Source organism: Pseudorasbora parva, chromosome 1 (assembly GCF_024679245.1).
Source record: "Pseudorasbora parva isolate DD20220531a chromosome 1, ASM2467924v1, whole genome shotgun sequence".
In the NCBI taxonomy this organism is placed as follows: Eukaryota; Metazoa; Chordata; class Actinopteri; order Cypriniformes; family Gobionidae; genus Pseudorasbora; species Pseudorasbora parva.
In genome coordinates, this window is record NC_090172.1 from 63,996,336 (window position 1) to 64,019,318 (window position 22,983).

At 42.1% G+C, this 22,983-nt stretch overlaps 2 protein-coding genes across 2 annotated transcripts in view; both read left to right on the top strand.

The window, feature by feature from the left end:
- On the top strand, positions 1-22,311 carry LOC137082159 (Fc receptor-like protein 5). The gene is made up of 11 exons (XM_067447697.1): positions 1-76; positions 3,195-3,449; positions 5,459-5,722; positions 15,790-16,074; positions 16,589-16,867; positions 16,965-17,249; positions 17,325-17,603; positions 17,691-17,954; positions 18,420-18,662; positions 21,756-21,860; positions 22,057-22,311. Exons 1-11 carry the CDS (start codon positions 1-3, stop codon positions 22,113-22,115), a joined length of 2,394 nt encoding a protein of 797 aa, XP_067303798.1. The 3' UTR covers positions 22,116-22,311.
- LOC137079517 (Fc receptor-like protein 5) overlaps positions 1-22,983 on the top strand; it is a 256,219-nt gene that overhangs the window by 74,052 nt on the left and 159,184 nt on the right. The gene's annotated exons all lie outside the window — the stretch shown is intronic.

The following is a 22,983-nucleotide window of genomic DNA, read 5'->3' on the forward strand; positions in this document are numbered from 1 at the left end:
ATGGATTGCGAACGTCCCATTACTAAAGCGGAAATCTCAGAGGCTGTTAGCTCAATGAAAGAAAGGAAATCTCCAGGTAATGATGGGCTTTCGGCTGAATTTTATCAGCACTTTTGGGATGTTATTGATAATCCTCTATTTGAACAATTTAAAGAATGCATCTCAAAAAACGAAATGTCCACGAGTGTTAATATGTCTTCTCCCTAAGCCTGACAAAGATCATTTAATGATAGAAAACTGGAGACCTATTACCCTCCTTAATATTGACTACAAAATTCTATCATTAATTTTGGCTAAAAGGTTAAAAAGAGGACTTCATGAGATAATAAGTGAAACACAAACAGGTTTTATGTCTAACCGTCACATTAGTTCTAATATAAGACTAGTTTTCAACCTGCTGGACTATTCTGATAACATCAGTACTGATGCACTAATAGTATTTCTTGATTTTTATAAAGCATTTGACACGGTAGAACATTATTTTTTTATTTAAAGATTTCTGACAAAATTTTATATCTGCAGTTAAAATGCTTTATAAAAAATTGATAGTTCTGTGATATTATATCCAAACACCACTAAAAGATTTCTTGTAATGAGATCAGTTCGCCAGGGATGCCCTACTTCACCGTTTTTGTTCCTGCTGGTGGTTGAATTATTATCATTACATATTAGAAATAGTCCTGTTATTAAAGGATTATCTATCTTTGGCAAGGAAAGTGTAAAATACTTAGGTATTCATATCTGCAAGGATCATAAGGAACAACAACAACTAAATGTTTTGCCTAAATTGAAGAAAACTAAAACAATACTAAATCTATGGCTTCAAAGAGACATTTCCATTTTAGGAAGAATTCTTTTAACTAAAGCTGAAGGGATTTCAAGATTTGTCTACCCTGCCCTCTCTCTTAACGTCCATGATTCGATAATCAAAGACATAAATACCATATTTACGAATTTTGTGTGGAAAAACAGACACCATTACGTTAAAAAAGCAGTGCTCTCCGGCTCGAAGGATGAAGGTGGTTTGAACTTTTGGACTTTTGGGACTTGAATTATACCTTTAAGGTGAAATGGTTAAAGGAATGTTTGAGAGCACCAGAGTCCTTGTGGTACTTTATCCCCAACAACATTTTTAAGAGAGTAGGAGGCCTAACATTTTTACTGAAATGTAATTACAATATTACAAGATTGCGTCTGAAACTATCCCAATTTTATCAACAAGCTCTTTTGGCCTGGAAGCTTTGTCATTCTCACAACTTTTCTCCACACAAATCTATATTATGGAATAATGAATGCATCACTAAAGGAACAAGTCATTATATTTGCAGAAATGGATCGATGGAGATATAATTCTTTTAAGAGATATTTTTGATTGTAATAATCATTTACTTAGCTATGAATCTTTTATCAGAGAGAAGGCATTCCCAATAACTTTAAAGAATATAACTCAGTTTTCAAATCTATACCTAATGGCATATTAGAACTAATGAAAAGTTATTAAAAAAAACTAATAAACATATTAGAAAATGTTTTCTATTTAAAGAAAATAATTCTCATTTTACGGAGATTAATTGGCATGCGGCTTGGCTTGTTCCTTTTAAATTTTGTATTACAAACAAAGTCAGAGAATTACATCTGAAAATACTACATAATATATATCCCACAAATCTATGTATCTCTCAATTCAAGCCTATTGATAATAATTGTGGCTTTTGTAAGACCGAACAGGAATCGTTAATTCACTCTTTTATGGTTGTTCGTATTGTGTAACATTCTGGAAAAGTGTTGAAAATGATCGCATCTAAAACAACACATACGATAACAACTGGAGGAAAACAGATTATTACATACTTTGATTATAAAGACAGAAATGTATGTAATATTGTAAATCTCTTTATTTTATTAGGAAAGTTCCATATTCATAAAGCAAAATTTTCCGAATCAAGACCAATTTTCAAATTATTCCAAATTGAAATCGACATGTATTTTGAGTCTCTTAAATTGATTAAAAAAAAAACAAGAAAGCTTTGACAATAACTGATATATTCTCAAAGTTTCAATAATTAATTTCCTTTATCTTTATTAACAATTTGTAAGTCTGTTTTTTTAATTATTTTTTTATTTTTATTTTTTATTATTATTATTTTATTTACTTTAATTTGTTATATGTAATCATGTGATTTATTAATGTTGTTTACTACTGTGATGGCTGAATGTTTGTAATTTAATCTCTATAATAAAAAAATAAAAATTAAAAATTAAAAAATTAAAAAAAAAATCCTACAGATGATGCCATACCTGCATTATATCCTGACCAAGCCTGCAGTCTCCCTCTCATTTACTGAAGCTTTCGCGCCTCGATCGCCCCCCGGTGACCGGTCCCAGTATAGCCGCCCCTCTGTGTTTGCTAATGGACGAGAGACAAACTAAACAATAAAATTACACTTCAAATATTTTTTAACCAAAGTTAGTTTATGTCACTGAAGGCAGTTATCATCACGATGATTTCATTTCAAGTGTTCTTTTTTAAAATAAGTTTAGTTTGAGTTAGTTATCTGACGCTTTAAAAACGGGGGGGTGACGTCATGATTGACAGCTGAGATCGACGGCTTCTCGAGTGAAGTTGTCACTGAGGCACTAACGGACTTTTTTCGGAATTTTTGGGAGCAGATTAGAGCTTTAGCTTTAATTTCTACATTTCCATAACTGTTTATTTCACACCAACATAATTAATTGTTCTGCATCTGCGAGAGTGTGGGCGGGCTTTTGATATCGCGACTGTACTTCCTGCTCTACTTCCTGCGCTCTACTGCGCAACTCCGGTCCCGAAATCGCTACTGCGCAGACTCGGTCCCAAGATGTCCGCGCCGTGCAAGGCCGCCTGAAAGCTTCAAATCTGACAAGCGGAAACGGATGATGTCGAGTCGTCCATATTTTTTTACGGTCTATGATCCTGACTGTAGACAGCGCCATCTACTGGTCAGAACAGGCAGATCAAGAACACAGAGGACAGACTGGACACATATATCAGTTTAATTTAGTTTTTAACACCAGTTTTTGATGTAATTATTACAATTGACAAGAAAACTATGTTCTAGATTTATAATTGAATTTATAGTGTTTTCCTCATGAAAAAGCTTTGAGTTCCTGACAGTGATCTGCAATGCTTTTCAATATTTCCTTCTGTTTCATAGTGAAACCTGTAGTGAAGGTGAAGCCGGATCAGCGAGTGTTCAGAGGAGAGAGAGTCACTCTCACATGTGTCATACCGGGAGGAGGAGACACTCAGTGGACATACAGATGGTTTAGAGATGGAGAACCATATCCATCACCAACAGCAGAGATCAGATTCAGAGCTGGTGTGTCTTACAGTGGTGGATACAGCTGTAGAGGAGAGAGACCAGACTCACAGACAGACATCAGTGATGCTCTTACACTGACTGTATCAGGTGAGTCTTCATATTCACATCTGTCTAATGATCATCTAAATCCATATTTTAACTCTTATTAACCACATCTGTTAGAATAGACTGAAGAGATTCACTTTTAGTCATTATTCAGTCACTGCACGTCTTGTGTGTGTCGAGCCATTCTTACTATTCTGCGGCTTTTCAGCATGGTTAACTTTATATATAAAAATTACATTACCATGATTTAATAATTTTATCTGAAGGTCTTGTTGCACAACAAGAACAACAAATTGGTCTCAGGATATTATTCTTTAATAATTCTGACCAAATATTTCACATGCAAAGGTCAAATGTCCATCCTCTTAAAACACATTCTCACCTCATGAATATGTGTTTTGAATACAGTTATTATAAAATTTACATTTTCTAAGAGCTCAAATGTGCATTAAACATCACAAGGTAGACCCACTTTTTTAGCAACACAAAGATAATAGATTCGTACTTTCATAATCATGTACTTAATGTGGGCGTCCCATGACGGATCGGAAGAGATATGGACACCGAGCAGTTTAAAGGATAAAACTCTACTAAATACATGTCTGGAAATAACAGAGGAATAAGGACAAGGACTGTTTTGCTCATTCCTAACACTGATGACCATGTCCACTGTCTTAGTTTCATTCATTGCCAATGTAAAGTCCTCTATAAACTATAATACTGATCTGCCAACATTGTCGCTCTATGATAAATTAAAATAAGCTGATAACATCACTGTTTTCTCCAGAGCGACTGTACAGCTGAATCTAATTTTGTTGCAGTATTGTCCTGTTTGACACTGTGAAGCTGCTTTGAAACAATCGGCATTGGAAAAGCGCGATATAAATAAAGTTGATTGATTGATTGATAGTATAGATGTAAAGTCGAAATTCACCTTGTAAATATTTTTTTCTTATATCACCTTAATATTCGTAGAAAAGCCAGTCAATGGGTTCAATGTTTTCATTACTAATGTTTTCACATTAAGATACAAGGTGGACAGATATGATGACGTTGTTAATACTTTGTGAATTTCTAGTCAGATCCATTTTGCGGGTGAACCTGCTGTTCTAAAATTTGTATTGAAAACCATTTTTTTTTTACGTTGGATTCTTCTTTTTAAAAAATTCACACTTCTTGCAGTTTGATAAGACAATGATTAAAAACAGTCACCAGAGGATATGAGGACATCTTCCCAGGTCTCAGTCTTTTGGTGATGGTGGAATCAAATGAAGTAGGAGATGAATTGATCGTTGCACCATTCTAGATAACAGAAGTGACAACTTCAGCAACAAATGCATAAATATGTATAGATGATCTTCTTCTGAACTATAGTGGAACCTGAATCATTGGTTTCATCCTCTTTCACAGCAGATTTCCGTCAGTCAGGTCCTTGAAAGTCTTACAGGGTGATAGAAAATATGGAATGTCCCCACATTTCACAAAAACAAACGTGTGTGTGTGATATCCTCAAGCCTTAACCCTCTGTTTCTGTTTATTTGAGGCTCACACTCGCCACATTTGTGGTCATGACAGAATTGTTTTGGATGAAATGAATGAACTATATTTCTCTTTATTTTGATGAATATTTACCATGTATTGCTTAAATGTATTTCCATTATTGTTCTCTTTTTAAGTGTCAATGAACTGAGTTTAATGTCCACATGAAATCAAAATGGAAGTGTTTTGTCTTTTAGTATGAATATGGTCGTCTTACTGTTATCTATAAGCCAGTGTTGCTCCACAACAACGACACAATTCACATTTAGAAGATAACAGTTCAAAACTCACAGTCTCTCACGCCAGCCAATAAGGATCAGTGATTTTGATGACATCACTCTTCAGCTTCTCATCAGATTTTCTGTCCAATCAAACGCTCTAGAATCTGTTCTTTAAAATATCTTCTTTTGTGCGGTGACATTTATGAACAGTTTAGGACAGATCGAGTCAATTCACTTCATTTGATTTTGTGAGATGTTTAATCATAACTTCTGTTTGTGCACTTCTTACAGAGAGACCTAGAGCTGTTCTGACTGTAAAGCCTGAACCATCACAGATATTCAGAGGAGAGACTGTCACTCTCACATGTGACGTACAGGGGGAAAGATGGACATACGGATGGCGGTGTGATGATGGTAAAGTTCAGAGCTCTAATGAGAAAGAGTTCACTGCAGATCACACACAGAGGTGCTGGTGTAACGGCTGTAGAGGATCAGGATTAGTATCAGGATATTTCTGCTCTGAGTGGAGTGATGGAGTGACTCTGACTGTGACGGGTGAGTGATCATCACTGATATCACATCAACAGAATTACTAAACTAATAATAAATACATACATAAATACATACATATCCTCTTGAACACCAGGACCATTTTTTGGGGATTTCCGCCTGGATTTGGCCGACCCAAATTGAAAAGCCTCCCATACACACAGACAGTGGTCTAGGGTCAAATTCATTTCATTAATTTTGCTGTCATTTAACATTAAACCCTTTAAAGTTACATAAAACACTGCTAAAAGTGATGAACCTGTAAGAATATGATGTCTAAGCTGTAATAACCCCCAAAAAAGTAGTTTTCTTTCATTTTTTGTAAATTAATTGTTGTGTGTAACTCAGTTCCTGTGAGCTCTAGGACCCTGCAGACCAGGGCCGTGCACAGGGGGGTGGCCCGGTGGCTAGAGCCACTGCCCCTTTGCCCTCATCGGCTAAGGTGCCCTTCTTGCCCCCTTCCCTCCCTCAACCTCAGAGGATTCCCATAAAAGCGTTCTGTTTCGCTAAAAATCCACTAATTACACTAATCCGTTCCGTGTTTTCCCGCTCGCTCCGCAGCATCGCGTGGCTGTGTCCTCTCTCTGTGGAGACAGCAGTTCCAGAATGTCGTCCCATTAACAGGTATATTACAAACTACAATCCACATTACAGACAGTGGTTGATCCGCGGAATTAGTAGTTTGTTTCAACAGAGCAAACATGGATTCAGAGCTCCAGTATGCCAGCGGGTAAATCGTCATATACTGAATACTGAATATTTAGCTGACAGTTTGTCACTCTTTAACTTCTGTAAAATAGATTTCCAATTATAATCCATTTTACGAGTTAATACTAGTATCTATAACATACATCATATTTATGATATTATTTAGAGCATATTAATCGTATACACAATAAAAAAAGGTAATACAGGCTGTTATATAAATGAGTTGTATCAGGGTACAATGGGGCAAAAGCACACCCTAATCAAATGCATAAGAAAAACAAATGCTTTTTCTTATGCATTTTTATCCCTATTTTAATTCCTTTCTATGTAAAGCACTTTGAATTGCCATTATGTATGAAATGTGCTATATAAATAAACTTAACTATAATAATAATGGCAACTTTTTCAAAAAAGTTCATACTTGTGCAAAAAATATCTAGCAACGTTTGCAGCATTTTCTGTTTATTTTGATGATTAAAATAATTAATTATTATTCAGTAAATATTAAAATGTTAATATAAAAATATTTTTAAAATGCAGACACAAATGTTTAAGTAAATAATCTGAAAATATTGAATGTATGAGATCCCATAATAATTTAATAAAGTTTTATCGTTACAATATGTTATCGTTATCGTAACAACTAAATATATTTGTATTATATGATATTATTATCGTATTTTTATTATAAATATGATGTTGCCTCTAAGATAGACACCCAACTTAAGATATTTACCAGCTGAATCTTAACAATGTCATGTCAACAAATGGAAGTCAGTCAGCTGTTTATCATCATGTTAAATATGCCTTTTACCCCAAATACCATACTTTTACATATTCTGTTATTAAAAAAATGTTGCGTATGATTTACATAAATCATAAACAAGACCTTTGACCCAAAATATATTCAATAATTCTAGTGATTCTCATTTGCTACTTAAATCTCCAATAAAAAATAAAAAGAGAAAAGAGATCAAATTAGCACAGAATCGACTTTTTGGAAGAATAATTAGAACAACATAAATTCAATTAACACGAAAGCCTAACAATTGTATTTACAGTATGATTGTAAAAGGTTTGTTATTCATTCTCTATATTAAATGATACTCAACCCCTTTATAGTGCCCCTTTTTTTTGGGTTTGGACCACTGCCCCTCAAAATGTCTGTGCACGGCCCTGCTGCAGACAGTTTGGGCTGTTTCCACTAAATTACAGAAAATAGTGGAAAAAAGAATTTTGTCTGTGTCGTGTTTTATGACAGATTTACTCAAATGGGTCTGAAGGGATCCTAGAGCACACAGGGCCTGAGTTACACACTTTCAAAAATGAATTTATATAAATAAGAAATCAAAAAGTGCCTACTTATTTTTTTTATTTATTTTTATTTTATTTTATTCCATTTATTATATTACTCCATTTCCGTCCACAGCATTACTTAATAAAACAAAATAACTGACTGTTAGCAACAGAAAACGTCTCAGGTTACGTATGTAACCCTAGTTCCCTGAGGGAACGAGACGCTGCGTCGAAACGCTGTGAGAACGCCTCTGCGTTAATGCGTCGTGAAGCGCCTGTAGAACCATTCCATCGGAAAAAAGATCGATCGTCGGCGTGATGACGTCATCGACCGGAAGCTATAAAGCGTCCGTGAAAACAAACAGGAACTAACTTCTGATAAAGCCTGAAGTAAGTGATCACAGACACGCCGGGAGTATGGCAGAGCGACGCAGCGTCTCGTTGCCTCAGGGAACTAGGGTTACATACGTAACCTGAGACGTTCCCTTTCGGGGAACTCGAGCTGCGTCGAAACGCTGTGAGAACGCTTATACCCACATCGCCATAGGACCAAGTGTCTCGTATGTGTGAAACCGAAGCGCACACGGTTACGAGAGAACCTGTGCCCCAACAGTAGATGCCAGGTCTAGTTCATAGAACCTGACGAAGGTTAACGGAGACGACCATCCGGCCGCGTTACAAATATCGTGGAGGGAAGCCCCCCACAAAAGTGCTTTTGAAGCAGCCATACCCCTGGTTGAATGCGCCCGGACAGCCAGAGGAGATGGCTGCCCGGCCGCTTCATAAGCAAGTGAGATGGCCTCGACCACCCACTTGCTCATCCTCTGCTTGGATACTGGAGCCCCCTTCTTAGGGGGTCCGAAACAGACAAATAATTGGTCAGATTTCCTCCACAGGGCAGCTCTGTGGACGTATGTATCCAGTGCCCTCACAGGACACAGCAGATTTAACCTTTCCTGGTCTGACGTCTTAAACGGAGGAGGACAGAAGGCTTGTAGAGTGATGGGGCCCCGTGGGCTCGTAGGAACCTTGGGGACATAACCCGGCCTGGGATGCAGAAATGCTTTCACCATCCCCGGCGCAAACTCTAAACATGAGGGCCCTACCGACAGGGACTGAATATCTCCTATTCTTTTGAGAGACGAAATGGCCAAAAGAAAGATGGTTTTTAGGGTGAGGAACTTGTCCGAAACCTCCTCCAGAGGTTCGAACGGTGGTCCGGACAAGCCCCTCCGAACAATGGCCAAGTCCCATGCTGGGACCCTCGAGTGCATAGCCGGCCTCAACCTTAAAGTGCCACGAAGGAAGCGTGTAATTAGAGGGTGTCTTCCCAAAGACACTCCACCGAAAGGGACGTGGAAGGCACCCAAGGCCGCCACGTACACCTTTATTGTGGAGGGGGTCAACCCTGCCGAGAACCTTGGCTGCAGGAACTCCAGCACTGTACCAACCGTGCAGTTAACTGGGTCCCACTGGCGTTCTCTGCACCATGCTGAGAAAAGTCTCCATTTCAAAGCGTACAGCTTCCTTGTGGACGGAGCTCTGGAGTGCAGGATGGTCTCCACGACCTCGGCCGAGAGACCTTCCTCTATGAGCCTAGCCCCCTCAGAGGCCAGGCCCACAGTTTCCACATCTCCGGGCGTGGGTGCAGGAATCTCCCGCCCGCCTGAGAGAGTAGATCCCTCCTGGTCGGAATCTCCATCGGAGAGCCTTCCAGGAGAGATATCAGGTCCGAAAACCACACTCGGGTCGGCCAGTACGGAGCCACTAGAAGTACCTGGGCCCCGTCCCGGCGTACCCTCTCCAGAACTCCTGGAAGCAGGACAATCGGGGGGAAGGCGTACAGAGGCAGCCTCGGCCACTCCTGTACCATGGCATCCAGCCCCAGCGGGGCCGGATGGGTCAGAGAAAACCACTGCGGGCAGTGGGAATTCTCCGCCGAAGCAAATAGATCTATTTCCGCTTTCCCATAAACCTTCCACAGGAGCTCCACCCCCTCTGGGTGGAGTCTCCATTCCCCGGGCCTCGGCCCCTGTCTCGACAGGCTGTCTGCTTCCTGATTCAGGGCCCCCGGGATATATACTGCCCTGATTGACAGCAATTTCCCTTGGGCCCACAGGAGGATCCGATGTGCCAATTTGTCCAATGGACGAGACCTCAGACCCCCCTGGTGATTTATATAGGCGACCACCGACGTGTTGTCTGTCCTGACTAGTACGTGGTGGCCCCTGAGGTCGGGCAGGAACTGTTTCAATGCAAGAAACACTGCGAGCATCTCTAGCCGATTTATGTGCCAGTGCCGCTGATGTTCCTGCCACAGACCCTGGGATGAGCGACCACTCATGGTCGCCCCCCAGCCCGTGAGAGAGGCATCTGTCGTTAGCGTTACGCGACGAACATGAGCCCCCAACACGGGACCCTGAGATAAAAACCCCGGGTTTTTCCACATGACCAGAGCACGTAGGCATCGCCGCGTGACTTTGATCGTGCGGAGCGGATTTCCCCTCAGGGAGAACCCTTTTGTTTTGAGCCACCACTGCAGTGGCCTCATGTACAGTAGGCCAAAAGGTATCACATTGGACGCTGCTGCCATGAGACCTAACAGTTTCTGGAACTGTTTCACAGTGACGACTCGGCCTAGCTTCTGCTCTTTGACGGCTGCCAGGATCGATGCTATGCGTGTTGGCGATAATTGCGCCCGCATAATTACCGAGTCCCAGTTCACACCTAGAAAAGTGGTTCTCTGAGCCGGAGAAAGCACACTCTTCTTGGCGTTCAGCCTCAACCCCAGCTTCGACATATGGGCGAGAACAGCATCTCGATGCTGAACCGCCATCTGCTCTGTATTCGCTAGAATCAGCCAGTCGTCGATATAGTTCAGAATGCGGATGCCCTGCAGGCGCAGCGGCGCCAGAGCTGCATCCACACACTTGGTGAACGTGCGGGGTGACAGTGCTAGACCGAAGGGAAGTACACGATATTGGTATGCCTCTCCCCCGAAGGCAAACCTCAGGAACTTCCTGTGATGTGGAAGGATGGAGACATGAAAATACGCATCTTTGAGGTCTATGGTGACAAACCAATCCTCCGACTTGATCTGCGATACAATCTGTCTGAGTGTAAGCATCTTGAATTTGAGCTTGGCCACCGAGCGATTCAATAGCCGCAGATCTAATATCGGGCATAAGCCCCCATCCTTCTTCGGCACGATGAAGTAACGGCTGTAAAAGCCAGACTCCCTGCTGGGAGGGGGAACCCTCTCTATAGCCCCTTTTTGCAGGAGTGTCTCTACTTCCTGTGCCATTACCAGAGCCTGCTCCGGGCCCACCTCTGTAGGTAGGACACCGCAGAAAGGAGGTGGCCGACTTCTGAATTGAATGGCGTACCCCTTTTCTATTATCTGCAGGACCCAATGAGATATATTTGATAGACGTTTCCACTCGTCTAGAAAATCTACTAAGGGAACCAGCCTCTCGAGGCTGGCCTCTGGTGTATTTTGAGCAACAAGCACAATGCCCTGAAGCGGCGGACCGGCAGGGAACAACTGACTTGACTGCTCGGGGGCCCCCCGGAGGTGGTGCGGACCACCCTCGGGTGGCCCGCGGAGACCGACTGCGCCCCGGCATTGCGGCGGGGTTGGCAGCGCGGCCCCCCGAGGGTGCCGTAGGGAAACGGGTACCGTTGGCAGGGGTAAACACCGTTTCCCTATGGGGGGAACCACCCTCAGCGTCCTGACGCTTCTGGCGTCAGGAACACTTCGACGAGGCCTTCTTGGCGATCAGGACTGTCCGCAGATCAGCCCTGCCCCTCGAAGGCCTCGTCTGAGAGCGCCGCCCCTCGTCCCCGCGCTGAGGGGGAGCTCGGGCAGCGACGCTCTGTTTTTGTTGAGCCCTATGTGAGGAGCTCGTACTCGGTTTGGGCTGCTTGATGGTATCGGCAGCAGCCCCCAGGGACCTGGACCCGGAGAGGGAGGAACTGCTTGAGCGCCGCAGCTTGCTTTTTCGACTCCTGGAACCTCTCGGTGACAGTGTGGACTGTCTCACCGAAGAGGCCTCCAGGAGAAAGCGGCGCATCAAGCAGGAAAGCTTTCTCCCTCTCCTTGATGTCTGTGGGGTTCAACCAAAGGTGTCTCTCCGTGGCCACCAATGCTGCCATGGAGCGGCCAACACATCTGGCCGTCTCCTTGGTGGCCCGGAGAGCTAAATCAGCTGACGTTCTCAATTCAGCGACAATATCTCCCCCCACAACATCACTACCATCCAGATCCCTCAGCAGGTCAGCCTGGTATGCCTGCACGATAGCCATCGTGTGCAGACATGCAGCCGCCTGACCCGCTGCCGAGTACGCTTTACCCACCAACGCCGACGTTGTTTTTAGGGGTCTGGTGGGTAAAGTCGGGGCCTTAAGGGACGATGCCGAGGAAGGCGAGAGATGGCTCGCAAGCGTCTCTTCAACCTTTGGCATCGCCCCATAACCATACTGTTTCAGCCCGGCGATGTTACTGTAGACCGAGGTCTGCGGGCTGAAAACTCGATATGATGCCGGTCTCCTCCATGATCTTGCCACCTCGGTGTGCAAGTCATGGAAGAACGGCAGGCCCCGCCGCTGAGGCTCTGAAGCGCGAGACGGCAGGAATCGTTCGTCTAATTTGCTATGACGCTTTCTTCCTGCCTCAGTTCTCTCAGTGGGCCAGTCGATATTTAATCTGGCCACTGCTCGCGTCAGAACCTCAACTAGCTCCTCACTAGCAGGGGACTGAAATGGCGAGTCTTCAGTCTGAGCTGGACAGATGAAGCACCGGCGACTCTCTCGGGGGGGAAGAAACCGCCATGCGTGCTTCCATGCCCCGAGAAGAGCCGCTGGATGGAGCAGGTGAGGGCAGAGATAAGGCAGCGCCCGTCTCTAACCCCTCTGCAACATCCAATTGTGATCCCCACGACTGCAGCCTTCACTCCGCCTCGGCGGCAGCGGGACCAGAGCCACGGGGAACACGAGCCGAGGCACCCTCCTCGAAGAGTGCCCGGCGGGAGCGCAGCGTTCTCAGTGGTAATCGCTCACAAGCAGCCCCCTCGAGGGCTGCCTGGGCATGCTGCGCTCCCAAGCAGGCTACACAAAGAGAGTGTGTATCCCCGCTCGTGATGTAACGTGGGCAGGGATGAACACACCTCTTAAAACTGCTTTCACTCGCCATTTTATTCTATCTATTTTATTTTCGCTTTGTTTTGTTAATATATATGCAATATTTAACAAAAGGGTGGAAAATCTCTGGATATAGACAGACAAAAACACCAAATAGACAGACAGGTTCACACAGATCGCTTGCTGAAGGCTCAGAAGCTGGTTCCTGTTTGTTTTCACGGACGCTTTATAGCTTCCGGTCGATGACGTCATCACGCCGACGATCGATCTTTTTTCCGATGGAATGGTTCTACAGGCGCTTCACGACGCATTAACGCAGAGGCGTTCTCACAGCGTTTCGACGCAGCTCGAGTTCCCCGAAAGGGAACAGAAAAGAATCCCCACACATGGGAGCTCAAGACTCAGTGCGCACATACACAAAATGCAGACCTCGTTTGCCGGGAGCGCGCGCGGCTCTTAAAGGGGCCACACTATATTTCTACTCGTTACACTTAGATTTGGGTAGGCCAAATCCACCAGAGTAATTTAGTGTAAATACATTACTTTGTGTAAAACAAATGCCAAAGTGATGCCCATCTCCAGAAAGTAGAGACTTTAAGCTTTCAAATGGTATCACATACATCACAGCTTCTCCACAGACATTTAAAATTAAAAGTATATACATGACGATGTCATTCCCGACTCTGTACAGGGTCCTCGGAGTTTAAGAGGATAAATAAATATACAAGGAAAATAAATGAGTATTTTTATTTTTATTTCCTTTTTATGTATAGATGTATTTCTCCACATTTATTTATTTCCACATTCATTTAGATTTTTTTCTTTCATTTATTTCATCATTTATTTATTTCCACATTTATTTCTGTTTTTTTTTTTTTGTTTTGTTTTTATTTCAACATTTATTTATTTCCACATTTCTTGGTCCGTATGCTAATAAGTGAGTGTTTCACCTCAGACATATCAGTCGAGCTCAATGGCAGAGCTGAAGCTTTGACCACAGCGACACCTTGTGGTCAAAACCAAACACAAGCCTTTGGAAAAGTCACACAGGGAATGAATGACCAATATGGGCAATATGGCCAAAATCTTATATCTCGGTTTTAGTCATTTAATATCACCATACTTGTATATTAGGTCACCACATACTCTTTATCCTGGACAAGGCAGTAAAACATTGCCCGGTCTGGATTTCCTAAAATGTCTTGGCATGAACAGAATCTGCATCTTCAACAGATCTGATAATAACAGACCCTTTGACATGGAAGAACGAGAAACATGTAATTAATTGCGCTGGATGGAGATGATAAGAGCTTGTGTTTATTGACGATGAGACTCGCACACCAGTTCAGAACGCGGAGAGAAACCAGCGCACATTTCACTGAAGCCTACAAACATACTAATTTTGAACATATAACACGCCTTAAAGATGCTGCTCTTAGATACTGATTAAACACAGCACAAGTCATGAATTATTCAGGATTCAATTAAAGTAAAGCTGCTCATGTACATGCAGTGTTAGTGAAACACAATCTCACGTCTGTACACAGAGGCATCGTGTCCAAACAGCTCCTGTCTGACCTCTCTGTTGGTTTTGGAAGTTACTTTAGCCCCGTTTCCACCAAAATTACCCGGAACAATTTGTACCAGCAACTTTTTTTTACAGGAACTTTTCTCCCTAACGAGCTAGTTATATTTACAAGGCAAAGAAAACAGGTAGCATCATGTTTTTCCAATAACATCAGTTATACTGTGATGAAGATGAATTTCGTGTAAGATATCATAACATATACTGTGCTTTTCATGTAAGAGTTTCCATGATGAAAGCATTGTTGATTAGCAGTAGCTAAAGCTAACTTAGTTCTAAAAAAAAAGTTCCTGCATACGGTGTACTAGCTTTCACACATGCATTTTGTTATCTAAAGTTACATTTGATACATGCTTCATGAAAACATAAACCAAAAAACTGTATAACAAAATGAAAGATTACCTGTCCAGCAGAAATACAGCCAGCAATGAGTCTTTTTTCAGGTCCCTCAGTTCTCACCGTCGTTGAAAAGCCACGCTGATATTTTCTCGTGTTTGATTTATTTGTTTATCCAAAGACTTTCTGTGCATTGCCTTTTCTCGTACTGTCTTCCTTTTTTTTGCATTGTTTGCCTTCGCTGACTGTAAAACCCTGCATTGTGAGTTTTGAATGCTCTTTCTCTGCCATTATTTTGCCGAGGTTTCTTGCCTCTTGAACTGCTCAAATCAAACGAGCGCGCGCATGTGGGCGGATCCTGTAGAGAAAGCGGTGGTCACCATGGTAGTGAGAGAGAGTGACAGTCGCCCAAGCCAATCGTTTGTTTCGTCCCGAACGAAAATAATAAGCGGTGTTTATTGCAGATTAAAAAGTCTAGAGTCACTCGCTTTTTATACTCTCCTTTTCAGAGACAGAGTACTTACATTTTAATTATGTATTGACATATAAAGAAAGTTTAAACAAATTTGGACAAAAGTGTTTTAGATCAGTCCCACCTCTCCCACCATTAAGTTTGCAAACAGCTCTATATACAGTGACAGACTGATCAGATCACAGATGTTTTTTCAGAGTACATTATCAGATATTAGAAATGAGATGGTCTCCTTCGTGTCCTACATCGCTCTCAAAAGATGAGCTCAAAATGTGACGAATCCTGTGGGGAAATATAAAGTATATTTGTGTGAACGTTTACAGGCTGTTGTTGTTTGACTGACAGAAGTGCTCAAATAAACACGCTCGTCTGTTACAAAATGGGACAAAAGGTTGAGAGCCTCTGGTGTAAATCTTCCATGTTCAGTTCATTCGTGAGCTGCTGTCCTTCAGATTATCAGATGAATGAAGCCGTCAGTGTAGAAAACAAGCTCAGAGACTTGATCATCTGTCACTTTGTGTTTGTGTTTCTTCTCAGATTTACCCACATCTACAGTGACTGTGACTCCAGACAGATCTGTGTTCACTGGAGAGACAGTCCATCTGAAGTGTGTGATAGAGTCTGATCTCAGTGACTGGAGATATGAGTGGTATAAAGACAGAGTAAAGTTACAGACGTCTGAGCGTTACACTGTAGACAGAGACACTCTCACTATCAGAGGAGCTGCTGAGTCTGATCGGGGTCAGTACTGGTGTAGAGGACAGAGAGATGGAAGACCAAACTCATCACAATCAATATCTGCTGTTTCTCTCTCTGTGACGGGTGAGCTGAACATCATTGTAACTCTCTCTACAGGATTGCACAATCAATCAATACATTAAACTGAATGCAGACGTCTGAAAATACATTTTAAAGCAGAAGTTTTTAACCTTAAGTGCAAACTTAAAAACACAACACTCATGAAGTGCTGATGAAACAGAAAAACGACACTAGAGCTGAAGACGTCTGTCTGACACGTGAACACACACCTGAGCAACAGATGAAAACAGTTCTGTGTGAATGATGATAATTACACTTCAGTTTCATCACTTCAATAACTTTAAACATCTTTCTTTATGAAATTACTTAATTGCTGTTTGCACGTTCTGTGACTCTGAGTCTTTATACAAATGCAGCTTTGAATCGCTTTTCAGACGATCTTGTCGTCGTTTTGTAATATTATGATTGACAGTTCTTCAAACAGTAGATTTAAGATGTATATTATTTTATACTCAGTGATGTAGCGCAGCTGAACTCTGACTCTTGAGGATCTGAATCTGTTCTTGTTCTCCTGCAGATCTAAAGCCGAAGCCTGAACTCACATCAGATCCTGCAGGAGCTGCACTGACAGGAAACACAGTGACTTTGACCTGTGGCATGGATCCGTCCACTGGACGCTGGGACTTTTACTGGTACAAACACACACTAAACCCGGAGACAAAGAAGACAGAAACAAACCCCTACAGCCTGAAGATTGATTCAGTGTCTGATGGAGGCCAGTACTGGTGTAGAGCTGGAAGAGGGAAACCAGTCTATTACACACAATACAGTGATGCACTGTGGGTAAATGTTACAGGTGAGAGAGAATGTGTGTGTGCTGCAACATATACAGATCAGAGACCATATCTACACAACGTCTAAAACTATAAATGCAATAATCTGTGTTTGTACAGAGAGTCCTAAAGCTGTGGTGACGGTACGACCTGATGAACGAGTGTTTAGAGGAGAAACAGTCACTCTCAGATGTGATATAAAGGGCGGAGGAGACACTGAGTGGACATACAGATGGGAAATAGAGGAAAACAACAGCTGGGATAAAAACAATGTCAGACGAACCTCAACACAAGAGTTGATCATCAGCGGAGTTGAAGACTCTCACAGCGGTAAATACACCTGTACAGGACTGATGAAGACTCAACGCTCTCAGCGCAGTGATGCTGTTACACTGACTGTATCAGGTGAGTTTGTGTTTGTTGTGATCCGCTTCTCCATCAGTTCCTCTACGGCTCTGTAACTCATGATGTTTTGTTCAGCTGAAGCTCAGGCAGTCGTGCGAGTGTCTCCACAGCCGTGGCTGACTGAAGGAGAATCAGCGACTCTGATCTGTGAGGTTTCAGGCTCCTCTACAGGCTGGACGTTCAGCTGGTTCAGAGATCATGATCATCTGTCAGACAGCAGCAGAGGAGCTGGAGGATCTTACACTCTCAGTCCTGCGTCTCTACAGCACACAGGAGTTTATACGTGCAGAGCAGAGAGAGGACGACCAGCCTATCACACACACACCAGCAGCACACAGCCACTGTGGGTCACCGGTGAGGATTTGTGTTTGTGCTCGTCTGTATTTCTGTTTCATTGCAGTCTCTGTGTGTCAGTTTAGATTGAGGTTTTGCTCTTTTCAGGAGTTTCTGCTTCAGTGTCTCTGATCATCAATCCCAGCAGAAGTCAACACTTCTCATCTGAGTCTCTCGCTCTGAGCTGTGAGGATCAGAGTAACTCTGCTGGATGGACAGTGAGAAGATACACAGACAAAGGCACACACACTTGTTCAAATCAAACAGGATCTTCATGTGTAATGGACTCTCTCAGCACATCTGACACTGGAGTGTACTGGTGTGAGTCTGAATCTGGAGAGAAACGCCGTCCTCGAAACATCACTGTACACGGTGAGTCCAATCACACGCACAAATATAAAACATAATAAATAAGAAAATATAATTATTTCCTGGTCTTTATGTATTAAACAAACTGAAAATGTCAGAATTTGTATTGAATTTTTTTCAAACTGAGTTATGGTTAACACAATATTAAACAAAAACTTGCATCTTATATGAATTCACACTAACAGATAAACAACGCCTTCTTTGATTTGATTGGCCATCTCACTCATCCCAACCTAAAAATCAAACATTTTACTTTTGTCATCATAGCAACTCACAGAGAGGTGTGTGATGGAGTAATCAAGAAAATCTAATATTGGGGGAGACAATTTGGCCTTTTATAATTATTCGGGGGGGGATATTATAAACATTATTTTTGATCAGGATATTTTGTAATAACTGAATATGGCTCTGATTAAGTTCAGCCTGTATGATCACTGCCGTCTGTTGGTGTGTGTCTTGTGTTTGTAGATGGTGAAGTGATTCTGAGTTCTGTTGATCATGTGATTGAGGGAGAGACTCTGACTCTACACTGTTTACATCGATCTACAAACCCCTCGATCCTCAGCGCTGGTTTCTATAAAGACGGATCACTGATCCAGAATCAGACGACAGGAGAGATGAGCATCACTACTGTCTCAAAGTCACATGAGGGTTTCTACTACTGTAAAACAGAGAGAGGAGTGTCACCCCACAGCTGGATCTCAGTCAGAGGTGAGAGTCACTGGAGTCTGTAACTGAGGGTGTTCAAAACATTTACTTCACTTTCACATTTTACACCACATCATTCTTATATACGAGTCTCTGTCTCGTATTTCTGCTGGAGCACAATCAGTTTCTGACAAATAAAAAGTTCTGTCATGAAGCTCTAGATGGCGCAGGCTGATCCGTCCTGAACTCAATCTGCTTGCAATCACATCATTCTCCACAGGGCACAGCTGATTGGTTCCTGCTGTATCAGTAGCCAATGAGCTCGCTGCTCAGCCTTCACACTCGTTCAGCATTTGTAGCAGTGCGGCTCTTTCAGAAACCCTCCACCTTCCCCAGCTCCACCTGAATAGATCTGCTCATGGGTGGAGGTAGAGCGGTCCATTCAGGCTGATCTTTTTCCTTTTTTCCTTGTTTTGTGGATAGTGACATTACAAGGTATAAAAAAAAAGAAAAGAAAATAAATGAGTCAAAGAAAACTGGGCAAGGCTGAGACGTGCAGCAAATCAAAGGAAGCGGGCCCTTCACATTTTATAAAGGGTTGTTTTTGCCTACATAAGACACAAAAACTTGTTAGAATTAGTGCAAAGATACTTAGGGTGCTTTCACACTAGCACTTTTGGTGCGCACCCGGGTTCGATTGACATCATAGTTCGGTTGGTTTGGATGATGTGAACGCCGTCTTCCGAACTCGGGTCCGCTGATGTTGAACGCAATCGTACTAAATCGCGGAAGTGAACCGCTATTAATGACATATGAGGAGAAGGGTCCAGCTGCAGCTTGGGCGTTCCCATCATGAAACAAGAAAGCCTATTGGGTGTTCCTGGGGGCATTATAGGCATTCTTCAGAGCATTTGCAGGGCATTCGCGGTATATAGACACAAGTGTCATAACCTACAGAATCTTTGGTAACAAAACCAACGGTTCAAAAACAAAAATATAAAACTGACGGGAGCAACGCTATGCATTTCGCCACCTTCACGATCGCTGTCGTTACTAAGCAACCGGGTAAACAGCTGCTGCTTTGAAGACGACATTGTACAAATTGTGAATAAAAACAGAATGCAATTCTGAACAAATATCAGAATACAACATGAGAACAAGATGACATATTAAATGTTTAAACTGAGAAAATGTATCATTTTAAGGGAAAAATAAGTTGATTATAAATTCCATGGCATCAAATCTCAAAAAAGTTGGGAAAAGGTTACCAGTGTGTGTGTCATCCCCTCTTCTTTTTATAACAGTCTGCAAACGTCTGGGCACTGAGGAGACAAGTTGCTCAAGTTTAGGAATATGTTGTCCCATTCTTGTCTAATACAGGCTTCTAGTTGCTCAGCTGTCTTAGGTCTTCTTTGTCGCACCTTCCTCTTTATGATGTGACAAATGTTTTCTAATGGTGAAAGATCTGGACTGCGGACTGGACATTTCAGTGCCGAATCCTTCTTCTACACAGTCATGATGTTGTAATTGATGCAGTGTGTGCTCTGGCAGTGTCATGTTGGAAAATGCAAGGACTTCCGAAAGAGACGACATCTGGATGGAGCATATGTTGTTCTAGAATCTGGATCTACCTTACACATCTGGATAGGCGCTATCAATGCTGAAAGCTGCCCATGCCACACCATAGACAGTAAAAAAATATTGGACGTAGTGTCCGTGACGTCACCCATAGCATTCCTATAACCGATCTAAAGCTTATCTTGCGAGCGAGTCATGGCTTGTCACTTCCCGATAACAGAAAATAGACTAAAAGGCGGGATGTGGGCGGAGCTTAGGTGACGCAATGACCATAGATGGTGGACAAATGGATATCCACATGTCACTCAAAGTAACCACACCCTTAATTATGCAGAAATTTAAGGCTTTATATAACATAAAAGTTATACAAAAATTCACCCCCTCAGTTGTTCACAATGCTCAATCAGATTCTGCTCCCTTCTGGAAACAGTTTAGGAATTGCAGTTTACATTACTTCCGTATTGGCTTCAAGAGAGATTGCGGGAGGTTGCTGCTTGTGCCACACACACTCACACACCCCATACCATCAGAGATGCAGGCTTCTGAACTGAGTGCTGATAACAACTTGGGTTGTCCTTGTCCTCTTTAGTCCCGATGACATGGTGTCCCAGTTTTCCAAAAAGAACTTCACATTTTGATTCGTCTGACCACAGAACAGTTTTCCACTTTGCCACATTTTAAATTAGCCTTGGCCCAGAGAAAACGCCTGCGCTTCTGGATCATGTTTAGATATGGCTTCTTTGGATGATATTATGCACTTTAGATGATGATAACTTCAAACTCCTTGTAATTTTTCTCTGAGAAACTCCTTTCTGATATTGCTCCACTATGTTTCGCCGCAGTATTGGGGGAATTGGTGATCCTCTGCCCATCTTGACTTCTGAGAGACACCGCCACTCTAAGAGGCTCTTTTATACCCAATCATGTTGCCAATTGACCTAATAAGCTGCAAATTAGTCCTTCAGCTGTTCCTTATATGTGCATTTGACTTTTCCGGCCTCTTATTTCTACCTGTCCCAACTTTTTTGGAATATATAGCTTTCATGAAATCCAAAATGAGCCAATATTTGGCATGACATTTCAAAATCTCTCACTTTAGACATTTGATATGTTATCTAGATTCTATTGTGAATAAAATATACGTTTTTTAGATTTGTAAATTATTGCATTCCTTTTGTGTTCACATTTTGTGCAGTGTCACACATTTTTGAGAGTCGAGTTTGCTTATATAAAGGTGTCCTGACCTCGGAGAATGTTTCTCTTTCCACGCAATGTTCTCACCTTTTTTCACCCATTTCCATCCCTAAAAATCAGGTCAAACATGTTAGAGACTATTATTATTTTCTTTTGAAAGCAGGAAGGAATGAATCTGATTGAGCTCATATGTGTTCAGTGTCAAACATTGAGTTTTGAGGAACATAAAAGGGAAACGGTGGAGGAATAATACGAGACCGGAGGAAAAACCTTTAAAAGCTTTTATATTCACTCACAGTAACTTTAGGTTCCTCGAGAAACTTTCTGAACGGTCTTCAGATCTCCGTAATGTTGCTGAATAATGTTCTTGTGTTTGTGTTTCAGTGTCAGCTCAGATTTCTGGACTCAAAATCCTCAGTTTTCTTCTGGCAGCTTGTCAGTATCTGATGGCCACAGTCGTGCTGCTTTACAAATGTTACAGAGCGAGAGGTAACACTTCTGTCTGATCTCTCTCTCTCTCTCTCTCTCTCTCTCTCTCTCTCTCTCTCTCTCTCTCTCTCTCTCTCTCTCTCTCTCTCTCTCTCTCTCTGACAGACACCATTACTGTTTCTCTTTTTATATTATATAGATCAATATTTTCACCACATGATGGTCATTCACTGAGTCAATAATGTGTGTATTTCAGTTTCATCTGCTGAAGATCAAAGTCAGTTCGCCGTAACAGAGGAAGAGACTTCAATCTGATATTAACATCTTTAAAAAGACTCACACTGTTCATTCTGTCCACATGCTTAAATCTTCTGTCAGCATTTATTATCCTTGTTGGAAATATTGTAGTTTTTTCTTGTTTTATGAGCTTCATATTTAATTGAAGTTTAATAAACTAATTTCGGGAGAAGCACGCGCAGACAAATCTAATTAAATGGAGCAGGCTCAGATAATTAAACCTGGGGGGGGGGGGGGTAATCATACATGTTTTTTTTTTTTTTGTATCAAATGTTCTGTATAAACGAATAACTGTTTAATTGATTAGCGTGTATTAGTGTTTCTTGGTTTTTCACCTTTATCATATCAGATATCTTTTCGTGTGTGTGTATGTGTGTGTGCGTGTGTGTGTGTGTTTTCTTCTTGTTTTAAAAGCCTAACCAGGGACTGGGGCTGTAAATTAGTCTTTGGCTATAAGCCTATGTGGAGTGGTCTGTGCGCGTCCACGAGCTCCTCACGCTTGCGTTTTCTTCTCGTCCATTTAAGAAAAAACTGAAGCAAGCGGTAAAATAGTTTGTCATAGTCGAATCAAAGTGAACACCAAGCAGAGGTTCTGGCCTTTCATCAGAGACTCAAATACGCGGAGAGGAAATGTTACTTTTGCCTTCGTCAGGTCAAATCCAAGGCGAGCATCAGCCACGGCGAAACTCTACGTGTAAACCCGATGGATAATTTGAATGAAAACGTTAATAAAATCCTAAACCCGTCCTCTGTGTGTCCAGCAAACAGTCTGAAAGAGACTTTAGTGAAAGCAGCATCAGTGAGGGTGTGAGGAGGCTTTCATACAGCTGTTGATTTGGGCAGCTTGAAGCACACAAACATCATCCGGAGTCTCGAGTCTGTCTGT

Bases quoted from the DNA above. Each gene is read 5' to 3' on its own strand.
- LOC137082159 (XM_067447697.1), top strand. From the start codon at position 1: ATGGATTGCGAACGTCCCATTACTAAAGCGGAAATCTCAGAGGCTGTT. The intron at 17,250-17,324 runs GTGAGTTTGTGT...TGTTTTGTTCAG, and splicing joins TGTTACACTGACTGTATCAG to CTGAAGCTCAGGCAGTCGTG. The intron at 17,955-18,419 runs GTGAGTCCAATC...TTGTGTTTGTAG, and splicing joins TCGAAACATCACTGTACACG to ATGGTGAAGTGATTCTGAGT.